Source organism: Megachile rotundata, chromosome 12 (assembly GCF_050947335.1).
Source record: "Megachile rotundata isolate GNS110a chromosome 12, iyMegRotu1, whole genome shotgun sequence".
Lineage (NCBI taxonomy): Eukaryota > Metazoa > Arthropoda > Insecta > Hymenoptera > Megachilidae > Megachile > Megachile rotundata.
The window spans coordinates 12310308-12328237 of NC_134994.1; the positions used below are offsets into that span (position 1 = coordinate 12310308).

The 17930-nt window shown below is 36.2% G+C and overlaps 1 protein-coding gene across 4 annotated transcripts in view; it reads right to left on the reverse strand.

The window, feature by feature from the left end:
- The window catches only part of LOC100877900 (uncharacterized), a 487744-nt gene that overhangs the window by 26071 nt on the left and 443743 nt on the right, over window positions 1-17930 (reverse strand). For all 4 annotated transcript variants that reach the window (XM_076538517.1, XM_076538520.1, XM_076538519.1 and 1 more), the window contains 2 exons: window positions 16494-16628; window positions 2098-2216 (listed from right to left, as the gene is read on the reverse strand). In XM_076538517.1, the coding sequence (XP_076394632.1) occupies window positions 2098-2216; window positions 16494-16628 (254 nt within the window). The remainder of the gene's footprint in view (window positions 1-2097; window positions 2217-16493; window positions 16629-17930) is intronic.

The window sequence follows — 17930 nt, forward strand, 5'->3', positions numbered from 1 at the left end:
TCAAATTTGTTATTCAGTAATCTTCAAACTGACAAAATCAAAAAATTCTTAAATTTGTCACTCAGTAATCTTCAAACTAAAAATGTTACAAATAGTCAAATTTGTTATTCAGTAATATTCAAACTGACAAAATCAAAAAATTCTTAAATTTGTCACTCATTAATCTTCAAAACTAAGAAATTAAAAAATTGCCAAATTCTCAAACAATCAAGCAGTCCTCAAATTTCTAAATAACAGGTACGATGAAATCATAAAGGCGACTAATTTATCTATTAAAAGTAGAAGAAAATAAAAGAAGATGGTCCGAATTCCAATAGGTTTTCGCAACGTCCATAAGGTACGAGGACATAAACCGATATCATTTTTTGAGTACACGAATGTAGGACCCGAGAATGAATTTTCCCAGGGGATCGGGTGTAGGGGCGATCTTTCAAGAAACGTGGCGTCGATGGAGGCAATAAAAGATTCATTGGTCGTTCGGTCGACGCCATCGGGTTGGAGCTTTTTGCCGGGAAGCTCGCGGTAACATACTGTAAATGCACCTTATGGATAATTCCGCATTCTTGGCCGTGAGCCAATCGAGTTTCAGGATTACCGAGCGAGGACGCATCTATATTCATCCGATTAAAGGCTACGGCTAGCTTTAGCGTCCGATATGTCGGCTCGCAGTTTCCGGTAATTAGTCGGGCGTAATTAGCAACGGGCCAAGCACCGGGACGCGGAAAGCTTAAACGAAGAATCGGAGCTAAAATAATTGGCGTATTGCGTTGACCACACTCGATCTGTTTCGTCCACGGTTATCGATCGTTCCTCGTTTTCCGGTTAATCCTCGAAATAAAGCGCGACAGCCACGACGTACGATGGCCGTTTACGAATCCGTTCGTTTAATTAAATTTTTCATCGATTTTTTTTTAATTAACCCGCGTTCCCGCATTGTACGAGTTAACGAACCCATCGAAATTTCGATACGATCGACGCCATTGTTTCGTCATAATCGCGTTTCACCTCCCCCTCAAAATATAGAGAAGAAGTTAAAGCCCAGCGGGTCCAATCGAATAATTCGCATCGCTTCATGTAAATACCCTTTCGGTAGTTTACGTATTTGCTGGCCGAATTGTATGGCAATCAGTTGCATTATGCGGTCATTAGTCGCATAATCCGGCAATTATGCTGATTATGCGTATCCCTCTATTTTAACGAACGTTCAAACTTCAATTATTCCCGCCATTTTTTTGTTTCGAAAGCATTTCTGAAGATGACGTTTTTAATGTATAAAAAAAATTCTATAATAGCATACTAACAAAACAAGTAGCTGTAATTCATTTTATTTATAAAAAATAAGTTTGGTACTCCGCCATTTTACTCATCAATAGAACGTTCATTAATGAACGTTCAAATTACAGTTATTCTTCCCGCTATTTTTTTGTTTGGAGAGCATTTGTGAAGATGACGTTTTTAATGTATAAAAAAAATTCTATAATAGCATACTAACAAAACAAGTAGCTGTAATTCATTTTATTTATAAAAAATAAGTTTGGTACTCCGCCATTTTACTCATCAATAGAACGTTCATTAATGAACGTTCAAATTACAGTTATTCTTCCCGCTATTTTTTTGTTTGGAGAGCATTTGTGAAGATGACGTTTTTAATGTATAAAAAAATAATTCTATAACAACATTCTAAAGAAACAAGTACCTATAATTCATTATATTCATAAAAGTTTGGTATTCCGCCATTTTACCCATCCGCCATTTTGGCAGTCCCGTAAAGGCGGGAAAACAGTCAAATTTAAAATGACAATTGGTAATTGAACTTCTTTATAGAATACTCGATAGAAATAAGAAGCTGCAAACTACATTACTGCAAACAACGACTATTAATACCTTAAATTTCACTTTCTATTAATTTTCCATAAACCAAAGGTTCGAAAACCATGAAAAATAGTTTCATTCAAGAACTCTCGTTCTTTGGAACCGCGATTCAGCCTCAATTTCAGGGCTCCTTAAAAGCCCCGTCGCAACGAGATAAAGAGTTCATGATATTTTTATATACGATACGACAAGTCGTAGAAAAGATGTTAAAGACAGTAAACTCACCGTCGTGGAAGTAATAAGAGACGTCCATATATTCCTCGTCGTTCGGGCTGTTCGAGGCTCGTCTCAGAACGACCGTCATATCTCGGCCATTAGAGGAGTACCTTTTGGGCTCAACGTACCTGAAAAAAGAACGTGGAGAAACGAAAATAGAATCTGCTTTTATACGGTCATAGACAGCCGGTAGTAATTCGTAATCCGCGTCGCGAGATTCGCGTCGTTCTTTCGCGGGGGAACACGTCGTTCGAGGACGGCTGTAAATCACGCGTTTGCTATCAGGAATGCCGTAAAACGAGCACCGCCATCTTCTATCCGATACTCTCGAACGGATGTTCTTCGGTTTCAACGATCTCGAGCGCGTATAATTCAGCGAACGGTGTATAGAGATTCGAATCGCGTCGGAAGTCTGATGAGAAACTTTATTGGTTACCAGATATTCGTAATGACTGATTTAAGAGGACACAATTATTTGACTAGCAAGATTAGGTTAGATGGAGACTTATATTTTATTGCGATTTTCTGGTGAATTTTGGAAATTTGGTAGTTGGGAGTGTTAGTGGAATTTTGAGAGTTGAGGGCGTTGGGATATTTTGGGATTTAGAGCTTTAGAATTTTGGGAAATAGGGATTTGGGGATTTGGGGATTTGGGGAATTGCGGATTTGGGGATCTGAGGATTTGGCGAGTTAGGAATTTGGGATATTTTGGGATTTAGAGCTTTAGAATTTTGGGAAATAGGGATTTGGGTATTTGGGGAATTGCGGATTTGGGGATCTGAGGATTTGGCGAGTTAGGAATTTGGAAATTTTGAGATTTTGGAATCTAGTGTTTTGGGGATTTTGGAAATTGGAATCTAGGGATATTGTATCCTAGGGGTACTGGATCCTAGGGGTATTGGACCCTAGGGATATTTGGAACCCAGGGATATTGGACCCTAGAGATATTTGGAACGCAAAGATATTGGATCCTAGGCATATTGGAATTTAAGGATATTGGATCCTAGGGGTATTACAACCTAAGGATATTTGGAACCCAGGGATATTGGATCCTAGGGACATTTGGAACCCAAGGGTATTGGATCCTAGGGATATTGAACCCTAGATATATTGGAATCTAGGGATATTTGAATTTAGGAATATTTGGAAACTAGAGATACTGAAATCTAGGGATATTGAGACCTGGTAAGGATACATGGGTTCAGAAATATTAATATCAATGCATAACCCTATAATTAAAAATTATACATATAAATATAAATTAAAAGCACAAATTACATAAAATTTAAATCATGGCAAATTACACATGTAAGTTACAGGTACAAATTATACACACAAACTTAAATTAAAAATAAGAATTTCGAAATTCTGAAGTTCTAAACTTCATAAACTTCCAAAACCCTAACAGACCCTCAAAGTTCACTTTGAAAATTCATTCCCCCAACAAACGTTCACGATCCTGCGTCGGTAGTAACCTCCAGAGTGCTCATTTTCCTACATCGTAACTTTCCCTAGAGAAAGCAACCGTCTCGCCAGCGCGCTGTAACGGCAATATACCGCGTGACAATTAATTCCGACGGTGTACCTTCGCGTCTAAGCATTTCGGGGCGCCGTTAAAAAGCATGTTAATTTATTCCGTCTATTAATAAGCATCGTATGGTACCGCAAGACGTTATCTTAGAAGAGAAATCCACGGGGCAAACATTGACTTATCACGGTACAGTGTCACATGGAGGATTCAGACGCAGGTTATCGCGAGACAGTGTTCCCAGGACGTCCATTTACAACTTTGCCGAGCAAAATGGAAGTGAACGACGTGGAAAATTTACATGGTGCTTTGTGCCACCACTTGCCCAACTTCCAGCCGTGCTGTGCACACGTAAGCTTGTCAAGTATGGTGAAGCGTACTCTTTGACATAAAGGCGCTGGCTTCATAATTCACGGGAAACTTCCTTCGGGCGCTTCGACTTAGCGATAAAGGAAAGAAACGCCGGTAGAGAGAGACGTAAGGAGTTCACTTTTACGTGTGTCCTTGCCGGCAAAGAAAATCCTTGGAAATTCTATTCAAAGCCTTTGCCGAACAAATCGAACACGACATTATTCATAATGGCGAACAAACCTACAGAAACGCGACCTCTATTATTCAGATAGGTTAGGTTCGACGGGCATGCACTAAAACGAAGATAACATTAAACGTATTGCACCATTCATTTCATATCGCGGACATTTTTTGGGGAAAGTGTCTGGGGATTTTTGTTTGGCCTCGATATCGGGTTATGAAAGGGATGCTTTTTAGATTTATTGATGCTTCAACTTTTTAATATTATGCATGGTTAGAAGTTTAAAGTAAGTAAATTTAGTGTGGACAAATAGGTTATGTTTTCAATAGGTTAGGTTATAGACATGAAGTTAGGCAACATTAAGTTAGATAAATTAGATAAGTTAGGTTACGTTGAAAGGGATGCTTTTTGGATTTATTGATGCTTCAACTTTTTAATATTACGCATGGTTAGAAGTTTAACTTACGTAAATTTAGTGTTGATGAATAGGTTATGTTTTCAATAGGTTAGGTTATAGACATGAAGTTAGACAAGTTAAACAAGTCAGACAAGTTAGACAAGGTAGGTTAGGTTAAAAGACATAGTTGAGGGGATTAAGAAGTTCGATATTTAGATATTTTTAAGTTCAACATCTGAGAGTTTAGAAATTTGAACATTTTTAATTCTTCAAATTTTATGACGTCTCAAGTTTGTTAAAATATCTACAGCCGTGCAAAATAACTTGAAAGTTTAGGTGGGTAGGCTGTAATTTGTAATATTGGAGCAGTATGGATCGTTTGCGATCTTCAAAGTTATCAGATTCTATGAACTCGCGAGCGTCTTCAAACTTCCGAGAGGTATCGAATTTTTGAAATGTCTCAAATTTCGGTGAGCTTCGTGTCTTCGAAACTTTGGCATCTTTGACTAACGACAGTGTTTATTTATTACTCTGAGTAATTGATTAACAGTGACAGTCGAAAAAAATAATTAATCTCCTCAATTAATTATACTGAAAGAAATTAATTAATAATTACAGTTGAAGAAACTAATTAATAATTTCATTTAAAGAAATTAATTCATGATTGAACCTAGAGAAAATAATTAATAATTAGACTTGAAGTAACTAATTAATAATTGCACTCAATGAAATTAATTCATGATTGAATTTAGAGAAAATAATTAATAATTACACTTGAAGTAATTAATTAATAATTGCACTCAATGAAATTAATTCATGATCGAACCCAGGGAAAATAATTAATAATTACACTTGAAGTAATTAATTAATAATCACACTTAAAGAAATTAATTCATGATCGAACCCAGGGAAAATAATTAATAATTACACTTGAAGTAATTAATTAATAATCGCACTCCAAGAAATTAATTCATGATCGAACCCAGGGAAAATAATTAATAATTACACTTGAAGTAATTAATTAATAATCGCACTCCAAGAAATTAATTCATGGCTGAACCTAGAGAAAATAATTAATAATTACACTTGAAGCAACTAATTAATAATTGCACTCGAAGTAATTCAGTAACAATCGTATTTAAAGAAATGAATTAATAATTGCACTGAAAGAGAATAATTAATAATTAATATTGCAGAAACTAATTAATAAGTACATTCAAAGGAAATAAATTTGAATAAAATTCCGTAATAAATTTTAATAAAATTCCATAATAAATTTTAAAAAAATTCCACCAAATTTTAATAAAAAAAATTAATAAGTAACTCGAAGAAATAAATTTTGATTACATCGAAGGTAATTACACGAAGTAATAGCTCCATAATTACACACGGCGTAATCGTATATTAATAACCGTGAAAGTAATAATAATAATTAGAAAGTTTAAGAGCCACAAAGGATTGATTTCACAAGAACGTGAAGCAAGTATATTACAAAATAATTCGATGATAATAATAGATCGTTTTAATTGGAGAAACAACGGCGTCGTGATAATTACGGCACAGTGAAGCAACGAGCGCACGAAAGGGGATGATTAATCGCGTTATCGACAAGGGACTTGCTCGGTATTTGCGAAATTGGCGAAGTTATAATTTTACCGGCGGCTGTTCATAATCTCGGCGAAGGAAACCGAGTAACGGTTTCCGGTTTCGTTGATTAAGAACTTGAAGTGGAAAAAAAAATTTGTAATTGTGACACGCTGCGTTTTGTTAACAAGCAGCAAAACGCTCGCAAATAACGAAGGGAATTTTAAATATGTTTTAACTGCGTTTGATGTACGTATAAAACGAGCGAAGAATCATTAACGATAGAAGGAGAACGCGGTAAGGGAAAACGCCATATGTAACGCGAATTTCATTTTAAAAGGGAACACCGAAATTGTTCAACGAACGAAGCACCAGCACGAAAATTCATACGTGCATTTTTTTAAACTGAAACGTATCTCGAATTTCATATTTTTAGACACAACGAAGTACCAGCGGACATTTATTCTAAAATTGATGATATACGTGTTTTGTTTTAAATATTCATTTGCTGTACAATTATCATGATAGTAAGAATGTAATTATACATTTAATTATCAAACACGATAGAAATTTTAGTAATATTTTGCAACAATGTAACAGCAATTGAAATATAATTTCATAATAAATATATTAATATATATTAATAAAATTTAATAAAAAATAAAATTTGTTATTAATATGTAGATAATTTTTTTTAAATTAAAAATTAAACAAAATTTTGTATATATATATTAGTAAAATTAATGAAATTGTTTATTAATATATATAAAAAATTTTACTATGATAAAAAATTACTATGACAAAAAATTACTATGATAAAAAATTACTATGACAAGAAATTACTATAATAAAAAATTACTATGACAAAGAATTACTATGATAAAAAATTATTATGACAAAAAATTACTGTGACAAAGAATTACTATGATAAAGAATTACTATGACAAGAAATTACTATGACAAAAAATTACTATGATAAAAAATTACTATGATAAGAAATTACTATAATAAAAAATTACTATGACAAGAAATTACTATGACAAAGAATTACTATAATAAAAAATTACTATGACAAGAAATTACTATAATAAAAAATTACTATGACAAGAAATTACTATGACAAAAAATTACTATGATAAAAAATTACTATGACAAAAAATTACTATGATAAAAAATTATTATGACAAAAAATTACTGTGACAAAGAATTACTATGATAAAAAATTACTATGACAAAAAATTACTACGATAAAAAATTGTATTAATTCCTCACAAAAAGTAATGATAATAAATTTTTAATGATTACTGTATTAAATCATGAACACCTAAATATAAAATTTAGAAGATTAAAATTGAAAAATTTAATAAAATGAAGAAACAAGAATAAAATGAAATAGTTAAAGGATAGAGCTTCCACCGAATTGAGCAACGTTATTACAGGGACAGAAACATCCCTGTTTTGGTAGGGTGCTCTTTAAACCGAAAGATCAAGCGACCCAGTTGGCTCATCTTCAACTTTCATTCGCGGATTTCGAATATGCGAACGTCACATGAGCACGAGAATCAGTGTGTACTTTTCTTGTGTAAACCAGGTCGGACGGGAAGAGCATAGCACAGTCAGACTTTTCGAATATCTTGCTAGAAAGATTTTCGCACACCGATCGTGGCTCGTACGTCGCACAAATGAGATTTTAACGCGTATTGTATGGATCGTGTGTTCTTGTTCGCTTCAGCCATCTCATGAAACTTCTTCTTCGGTTACATGCTGGGCGAAAACCTCTTTTCAATCGCAATAAAGGAAAAACGACTTTGACTGCGAAATGAAATAAGTTTTTTCTACGTGTATCGGATAACTGTTCCACGTGGTTTTATTATCTATTACCGCTACTCGTATTGCCGTTAGTACCCTTTCGCTTTTGATGTTAAGATTATATCTTTGGTGTAAGAAAATTTACGACTCGTATTTTTAAATTTAGGTATTTTCGAGGACTTGGAAGATTATGAATTTTCTAATTTAGATATTTATTTTATGAATTTACATATTTACAATTTTGTGAGTTTATAAATTTAAAAACATACAAACTTACTAATTCACAAATTTTTTAAATTTTAATATATTGAAATACCTAAAATTTTCAATAATTCGAAATTGTAAAATTTAAAAATCATACTAAAATTTCTAATATCTGAACATTTCAAACTTTTTATGTCTTCAAATCACTTTAATATTAAATTCCTACTATATTTTGAAATTGTTCCTAGATCTCAAAATCCATGGATACCAAAATCCACAGATCCGAAAATTCCTAGATCCCCAAATACCTAGATGCCAAAATTCTCAGATCCCAAAGTTCCTAGATCTCAACATCTCAAAATTCTAAAATCCCCAGATCTCGAAATTCCTAAAATCCCCCGATCCCAAAGTCCCTAGATCCTAAAATCCTCAGATCCTAAAATTCCTAAATCCCAAAATCTCAAAATCTCTAGATCCCAAAATTCCAAAATCCCTAGATCCTAAAATCCAACCGATTCCAAAATTCCTAAATCCCAAAATTCCTAGATCCCAAAATCCCTATATCCCAAAATTCCTAAATCCCATATTCCCAAAAACCCTATATTCTAAAGTCCTCCGATCCCAAAATCCCTAGATCCCAAAATCCCCCGATCCCAAAATCCCTAGATCCCAAAATCCCCCGATCCCAAAATCCCTAGATCCCAAAATCCCCCGATCCCAAAATCCCTAGATCCCAAAATCCCCCGATCCTAAAATTCCCCGATCCCAAAATCCCCCGATCTCAAAATCCCCCGATCCCAAAATCCCCCGATCCCAAAATCCCCCGATCCCAAAATCCCCCGATCCCAAAATCCCCCGATCCCAAAATCCCCCGATCCCAAAATCCCTAGATCTCAAAATCCCCAAATCCAAACCTTCTCAAATCCCAAAATCCCCAAATTACCAAACATCAAAAGCACTAAATCTCTTACAATACACCATCTCAAAAACACAGGTATATTCAAAGTTCTGAAATTACATCAAAACCATTCGAGACACATGTAATTGTAGTTACACAACTAAACTGTGTACATAGACAGTGTATCTGTATCGCTACATCGGGCTCTCTCTTTCGGCAGGCATTAACGAGCTACGAATCCACGTCAAAGTAAACTGTTCTAATTCGAATTGGAAACAGTAGCGATCAAATCACGTCGTAATCCAGCGTTCAATCACGCTAACACTGATCGAACGTACGGTGATCAACTATTATTGACTCATAGGCTGGAAATTATACGCGTTGATTCTCCGCTGAATAGTGCTCGCCGGGCGAACTATAAACGATAGTCGTAATCGACACTTGAAATCGCGCGATACCGGGCCGGTTTGTTTTATCAGAAGTCGATTCCGCCCGCTTCATTAGTTGTACTCCAATAGGGAGTAGCAGGACTTCTAGTTGGTCGCCGCATGTCCAGCGATTAAATTACCCGATGGCTTCAATACGTAGATTGATCCGCTGCATCTCGTACACGCATCAACAGCAATTAAGCGACAGGTGCGACGTTTCCGTTTGTTGATATAATAGGGAAACTGACACTTTTTGATATGGCACTTTCGGGACTAACGAGCAGAGTCGATGGCGGACTAGTCGTTAGAGTCTGTCTACGCTGGGGCAGTAACTGGTGCTGGTTACATTGGTAGGTTGTCGAATTTTTACTTTTTTTACTGTCATTGATATTTATTTTATTATTGTTACACTCACTGTTATTTTATATAGATAATGTATAAACATACTCATTTGATATCTAGTAAAATTAAGCTACTTCTGTAGAATATCTCATGTCCCTGTTACCACAATCTTCAACATCAATTGCATTTATAATAACTAATTCTTTGCGCAGCTGCCACAACATAAATGCCAGCTTCAGCAACATGTAACATTTCATATCGAACGATATATTTTTCCTACTTCTAATAGCCACCGAATACATTTTACACGCAGACTTCTCATGTATCTTCGCAGCAACGACAAACATTGCACCGTAGGTAGTAGATATTCTTGTCCCGAGTGACTTATTCGTTCCCGCGGAGTACTCGGAGGATTAGCATATTTGCGTTATCTCAACTTTAAGTTTCCGACTGCGCTGATCAAAATATGTCCTACACCGGTCCGAGTAAAGTTGTTTGAAATGCATCGTGAAAGTCTGGCCACAGATTTACCAGCGTCGCTGAACAATGGAAGAAAACGTGCCTCCGGCTACCGGCCACGACAGATGAAACACGAGCGTCGTTCCGTATGAATTTTTACGAGATTAGCCCGCATAAAACACGTGATAGTCCCATAGGCATGTGCATGTTTTCTGCTCCTTCGTAATTGCCGCTGACCGTAAATCTTGCGGGATGTCCGGCCATGTTAGAAATTAAAGTAGATTAAAAAGCGGACGGCGATCTCGAGTTAAGGGGCTGTTTTACTTTCGGGGAAAACAAACGTCTTTTCGGAATTAAACTTTGTGGGTAGTTTTGTGGGGTGTGGTTAGGTTGGGTTAGGGAATTTGGGAATTTTGGCATTTTGGAATTTTGGAATTTTGGAATTTTGGAATTTTGGAATTTGGGAATTTGGAAATTTGGGAATTTGGAAATTTGGGGAGTTGGGGAGTTGAGGATTTAGGGATTTAGAGATTGGAGAATTTGGGGAGTTGGAGATTTGGGGATTTAGGGATTTAGGGATTTGGGAATTTGGGAATTTTTGAACTTGAGAATTTGGGAATTTGGGGATTTAGGGATTTGGAAATTTGGGAATTTGGGGAGATGGAGACTTGGGGATTTGGAGACTTAGGGATTTGGGAATTTGGGTATTTGGAAATTTTGGGAATTGGGGGACTGGAGAATAGGGTGATTGGGAAATTGGGAAATTGGGGAATTAGGGAATTAGGGAATTGGGGAATTGGGAGATTGGGAGATGGGGTGATTGGGAAATTGGGAAATTGGAGGTTTGTGGATTTGTGGATCTGTGGATTTGGGTATTCGGAAATTTGCAAATTTGCAAATTAGGGAATTTGAAAATTCTGAATTTAGGAATTTGAGAATTTAGAGAATCCACAAATTACTATATCCAGAAATTATAATATCTAAGAATTATCGAATAAAGAAACTAGGAGATCTGATCTGAAATTTTCAGTTCGAAGTAGTGATGGGTTTAAGTCGCACACCACCGTCCTCTCACAAAACAAAACAATTAGTGCTACATAACCGTCTTGTTACTACAACACAAAACAATTTGCCCTACATCACCATCTCACACCACAAAACAATTACTATTACATCCCCCTGTTCTCACAACCCAAACTAATATCCACCACACCATCGATTTGTTCTTACAAGACAATTTATATAACCTCCCCATTTTGCAACGTCACAAAACAATTTTCATAATGTACCACAGCACATACCGTACCAGAATTCATATTACTGAGTACCGTGTAATTTTCCCTATCGATCCATTTGAAAATCACTTCTGGGAAATGATCAACCCGTTCCCGTCCGGGTCAGCCGTCCGTTTTTTGTTCGAGGGTATCGTTGCGAGGAAACCCATAGACATTTTGCGTCCGTCTGCTACCCATCGCTTGCATAATGCATACGGTGCATCCGTGCACTCAAGTCCCTTTTGCACTTAGTTCCGCTACCGCCTCGTACACTGTCGGCTTCACATCCCCGGAGGAAAGTTGCGATACTTTGTTTGTCGTCCTGGCCTTCTGCTACCTCGTGCTCTTTCCATGGCCGGCTGACCATCGTCATCCCACGAGACTTTCTTGCCCTCGCGCGTTCTCGTACCATCGAACATTCTGAAGCTCGTGAATCGTCCCGCTGATATCGGTCTTCCCTTAATTACGGAAGCACCGTGGGGGACTTTTAGAATTTTGTGAAATTCTACTTTTGCAGTTCTGCGAGTTTGATCATTTTATGGGGGTGGAATTTTGAAATGTTTGGGCTTGGAGGATTTGGGAATTTTCAGATGACAGATTTTAAGGATTTGGGATTTTGGTCTTGGTGATTTTGGAAATTTGGAATTTTGCAGTTGGCAGATTTTGTGGATTTGGGGTTTTAGAGATTTGGAATTCTTGGTGTTGGGGGTTTTGGTAGTTTGGAATTTTGCAGTTGGCAGATTTTGTGGATTTGGGATTTTAGAGGTTTGGAATTCTTGGTGTTGGTGGTTTTGGAAATTTGGAATTTTGCAGTTGGCAGATTTTGTGGATTTGGGGTTTCAGAGGTTTGGTATTCTTGGTGTTGGTGGTTTTGGAAATTTGGAATATTGCAGTTGACAGATTTTGAGGATTTAGGGTTTTAGAGATTTGGTATTCTTGGTGTTGGTGGTTTTGGAAATTTGGAATTTTGCAGTTGGCAGATTTTGTGGATTTGGGGTTTTAGAGATTTGGTATTCTTGATGTTGGGGGTTTTGGTAGTTTGGAATTTTGCAGTTGACAGGTTTTGTGGATTTGGGGTTTCAGAGATTTGGTATTCTTGGTGTTGGTGGTTTTGGTAGTTTGGAATTTTGCAGTTGACAGGTTTTGTGGATTTGGGGTTTCAGAGGTTTGGAATTCTTGGTGTTGCTGGTTTTGGAAATTTGGAATTTTGGAATTGACAGATTTTGCAGATTTGGGATTTTAGAGGTTTAGAATTTTAAGTAACATATAATATAAAACTAAAAATTTACACTGTTACAATTACTGAAAATTTATTAAACACCCACTTAATTTTTATTTATTCCAGTATCCTATTATTAACGAATTAAAATATTTCTTCGCATTATTTATCGCCTGAATAGAATTTCCTCAAGAATTTGCGTGGCACGTGTCAAGGAAAACTCCCACGATTTTCCCCATGAAAATCAAGCTCCGGTGCATACAAGTCAATATTTGCAAAAAGACGGCTCCGTCTCATATGTCATATAATCTCTGTTCGATTTACATCACCGGCTCTCGGCAGTCTCAACGGGGTGGCTCTCAATGAATAACCGAGGTTCTCTGCCATTTCTTTCAGCGCTGTCCGATCTAATAAAAGCGGTGCAAAGAGCCGACAACGAAAAGGCCATGAAGAGTTCCGATGTGAAAACACGAGGCTCGATGGAGGACACGTAATCAGGGAACAGCCGACCTATCCGTCATTGAGGCGTCCACTCGGGAGAATACGCATGAAACGTCGAGGCTGGCGTTCATCTCGTCGGAAGTCGAGTATGAAAGATGACTGCCACGATATACGCGTTTGCATTTACGCCGAGTGCACGCGTTTCCAATGGGAGAATATCGGGAAAGCTTGTCCGGATTCGACAGTGACCCTTTCTGAACGTTTCAAAGCCTGCATGGAACACCGTTTCCTTGCGCGATGTCGTAAACATTTAATAGCGATGTTTGCGCGTAATGGCGGAACGCTATCGTCTCTACCCGCTGGAATTTGAATATCTGCCCGATTTATGCTGCGCTGCTTTATTGCGGATCTTTCGTTCATGAATTTCAGTCTTTTCTGCGGTTTTGACAGGGCAGATTTGAGTTTTCTGATTAATTTGTTCTTGGGTAAAGTGTAGGAAGAATTAGACGAAATTAAAAATTTATTTATTGATGCTTTATGTAATATTGCAGATTGCAACTTTGGTTTGACTTTTGCTATAATGAATAGCACATAGTTTGTATACATTTTTGGATAAGTTTAGCTTCATCGAAAACCCATCACTACTGTAATTCTATTAAATTTCATTCGTTGTTTATAATTTTATTAACCGACTGTTTTATGAAATTTAATTTATTCATTGCAATTTAACATTGTTTTAAAAAAAATTGTATGGAGAATTAAAACTTGTCGAATCAGTCAGACTTGTAGTTCAGTCGCCATCTTGGATTTACAAAAAGTACTTAGTACCTCTAAAAACCATGAAGCTTAATAATAATCGTATTTCCATTTACGTAGCCACTATAATTTTATGAAATTTAATTGATTCATCATAATTTAACATTGTTCTAAAAAAAATTGTATGAAGACTTAAAACTTGTCGAATCTACAGTCGCCATTTTGATGTCCATTAACCATATTGCATTCACAAAAAGTACTTCGTATCTCTAAAAACCATGAAGCTTAATAATAATCGTATTTCCATTTACGTAGCCACTATAATTTTATGAAATTTAATTGATTCATCATAATTTAACATTGTTCTAAAAAAAATTGTACGAAGAATTAAAACTAGTCGAATCTACAGTCGCCATCTTGGTGTCCATCAGCCATATTGCATTCACGAAAAGTACTTATCATCTCTAAAAAGCTAATAATCGTATTTCCATTTACCCACGATAAAATCTTCCCAAGCAAAAAGTCGACATCAAAGGTAAAAACAGGATATTATTTGTAGCACATTTAATTAACTCAAAGCAGCAAATCGAGAGAAGAAATAAAATATTTAAATGAACATGGTATTTGATGTATTAAAATGACAAGGTGAAAGGGGATTACCCTTTAAAGGGGACAGATCGTTCGATTTTAATCAAATAACCGTCAGAATGGCACCGCGAAGAATCACGCGTAGTAGAATAGAGGTATCTCCAGTTGAAAAACGTGACGGGAAACCTAGCTGGAGAAAGACTTCTCCCCGCACATATTGATCAGCATCGGAGGCCACGAATGGGTTACATTCCAAATCCTTTCAACCACGCTCGGTGTTCGTCTCTCTATCTGGGGAATCGTTCGTTCAACAACCGATATTCGTTCAAAACTTCGGTGGATCTATTTGTATACAAATAACAAATTAATCAGGTTTTGTTATAAAGTGCTTCAACCTATAGTTAGTACTCGAACTATGAAAATACTTCTCTATACAGTTGTATATCAAGCTTTTTTCTAATTTATGGATTTGGGGGACTTCAGATTTGATTTGATCGAGAATTTATGGATTCTTGCAGGGTGGAAAAATTATAACCTTCTTCTATTGTTCTTAGGTCTCTAACTTTGTTTATCCACATAGTCCAGTTTCTACATTTTAAATTGTATCGGGAATTTGGGGATTTGGAAATTTTGAAACCTGAGAATTCGGGGAGTTGGAGACTTGGGGATTTAGGGATTTGGGAATTTGGGAATTTGAGAATTTGGGGATTTGGAAATTCTGGAACTTGAGAATTCGGGGAGTTGGAGACTTGGGGATTTAGGGATTTGGGAATTTGGGAATTTTGGAACTTGAGAATTCGGGGATTTGGGAATTTGGGGATTTGGAAATTCTGGAACTTGAGAATTCGGGGAGTTGGAGACTTGGGGATTTAGGGATTTGGGAATTTGGGAATTTTGGAACTTGAGAATTCGGGGATTTGGGAATTTGGGAATTTGAGAATTTGGGGATTTGGAAATTCTGGAACTTGAGAATTCGGGGAGTTGGAGATTTGGGGATTTAGGGATTTGGGAATTTGGGAATTTTGGAACTTGAGAATTCGGGGATTTGGGAATTTGGGAATTTGAAAATTTGGGGATTTGGAAATTCTGGAACTTGAGAATTCGGGGAGTTGGAGATTTGGGGATTTAGGGATTTGGGAATTTGGGAATTTTGGAACTTGAGAGTTCGGGGATTTGGGAATTTGGGAATTTGAGAATTTGGGGATTTGGAAATTCTGGAACTTGAGAATTCGGGGAGTTGGAGTTTTGGGGATTTAGGGATTTGGGAATTTGGGAATTTTGGAACTTGAGAATTCGGGGATTTGGGAATTTGGGAATTTGAGAATTTGGGGATTTGGAAATTCTGGAACTTGAGAATTCGGGGAGTTGGAGACTTGGGTATTTTTTAATTTACGGATTTGAGAGTCTTGAGATTAGATTTGATGAAGAATTCATGGATTCTTGCAAAAATTATAACCTTCCTCCACTGTCCTTAAGGCTCCAAACTTTGTTGATCCACCTAGTCCAGTTTCTACATTCTAAATTCTACATTTTTACATTTTACCATATTTAAGCACATGCTATTTCTTTATCATTTATTTACATAGTTTTGTATTATTCAGCATACCACCTAACGTTTATCCATTAATTAAAAACGTGACGTAATAAATTAAGCAACCGAAGTAGACCAAATTTTGACATAGTAGTTCACGAAACGAATTTTCGAAATTGCTCGTAGGAAACGTGTTTCTTGACGAAGCCAGAACTTACCGATCGAGTTCTCTGCATTAATTTTGGAAGTCGGGCAAGGTATGCCGATCCGCGGACGGATAGCAAGGGCGGTTTGCATATCGCGTCATGAATCGAACTGGAATCTGGAGGACTTCTTAGCGCAGTATCCGAGTAATAAGCAGTGCGCCGTAGACGACGTCGGCATTTCCCGTCTAATAACTAGAGAATCCACTTACGTATCTTGTTGGACGAATTCCCGTGGGAGTCTCTGCGCAGGGCTGCAAATTCTCTCGAGAGATTTCACCGGGCCTGGCATCCCAACTTCCGGCAGCCCGTCGAATATTTCTATCGATGATTGGCAGGTTTGGGCGCTGTAATTGAGACGGGAGTAATTATCTTCGATATCTAATTTTAATCTTATATTTATTGTCTAATTTATTGTAATTGTCTTAGTCTTCAATTCTTTTTGTTGTAACAACCTTAATTTTTATGAGTACTGTGGTATTTAGAATTTTTTAACATAATTGACTTGTTTCACAATTTTTTTTATTGTCATTGGGATATTGAAACATTTTTTTTTTATTGGAATTGTTTTATTTGACAAAATTTTTTTTATTGTAATAGTTTTATTTCTCAATTTTATTTTGTATTGTAATTGTATTATTTTTCAATTTGGTTTTTATTGTAATTGTTTTATTCCGCAATTTTTTTTTATTGTAATAGTATTAATTCTCAATTTTTTTTTATTGTAATAGTTTTATGTCTCAATTTTATTTTTATTGTCACAGTTTTATGTCTCAATTTTTTTTTCTTGTAATCGTATTATTTCTCAATTTTTTTATTGCAATAGATTTATTTTTTAATCTCCTTTATTGTAATTGTTTTATTTCCCAATTTTTTTTATTACGATTTTTTACCTTCTTTATTGTGATCGTTTCACTCCTAAATTTTTCAAATTACAGTTGCCTTATTTCTCAATTTTTGATTACTGTAATTATTCAAGTTTTCACTATTCTTAATTGTAATCGTCTTACGTCAAACTTAATTCTTAGGTTTACTGTGAAACTTTAGCTCTTCAAGATTACCACACGAAGTTCAGTCTCTTCCTAATTCACTATTCAGTGGCATAGTAAACATAAATTATTAGAATTTAGCGATCACGCAGATAATTAAAATTGAACCCAAAATACGAGTCCCCTTCGCCACATTCAAACAGTAGCGCCACAGATATTAGGGCAAAGGGTTAATAAACGTGTTAATGATATATACCAATCCACTCGAAGTCGGATGAATAATTGACCCTCGAAAAGGTTTTCAAGCAATAATCCGTTCTCTCCAAACAAACGGGCGTAGCCTTGGCTAGCAATTACCCGGCCCATTCATCTGAAAGTTTTTAACAACTTAATTACCCGTTTAAATTTATTCTTTCGTTCGGGCGAAAGCAGGCCGCGATGAAAGGGTATCGAGCGTAAAGCAGAAACGTTGGCCAATGGCATATCGATCACGATAAATAATGCAGGTTAGACAGGCCGGTGATGGCGGTAGGGTTGTTAAAAATTTGTGTGTAGAGCACGTAGTTTTCGTCAAATGAATATTCGAGGAATCAAGTTGGGCCGAGCGAAGATCAACGGGATGGCAGATAGTGAAATAATTCAGTTAGCCGCCCGAGTCAA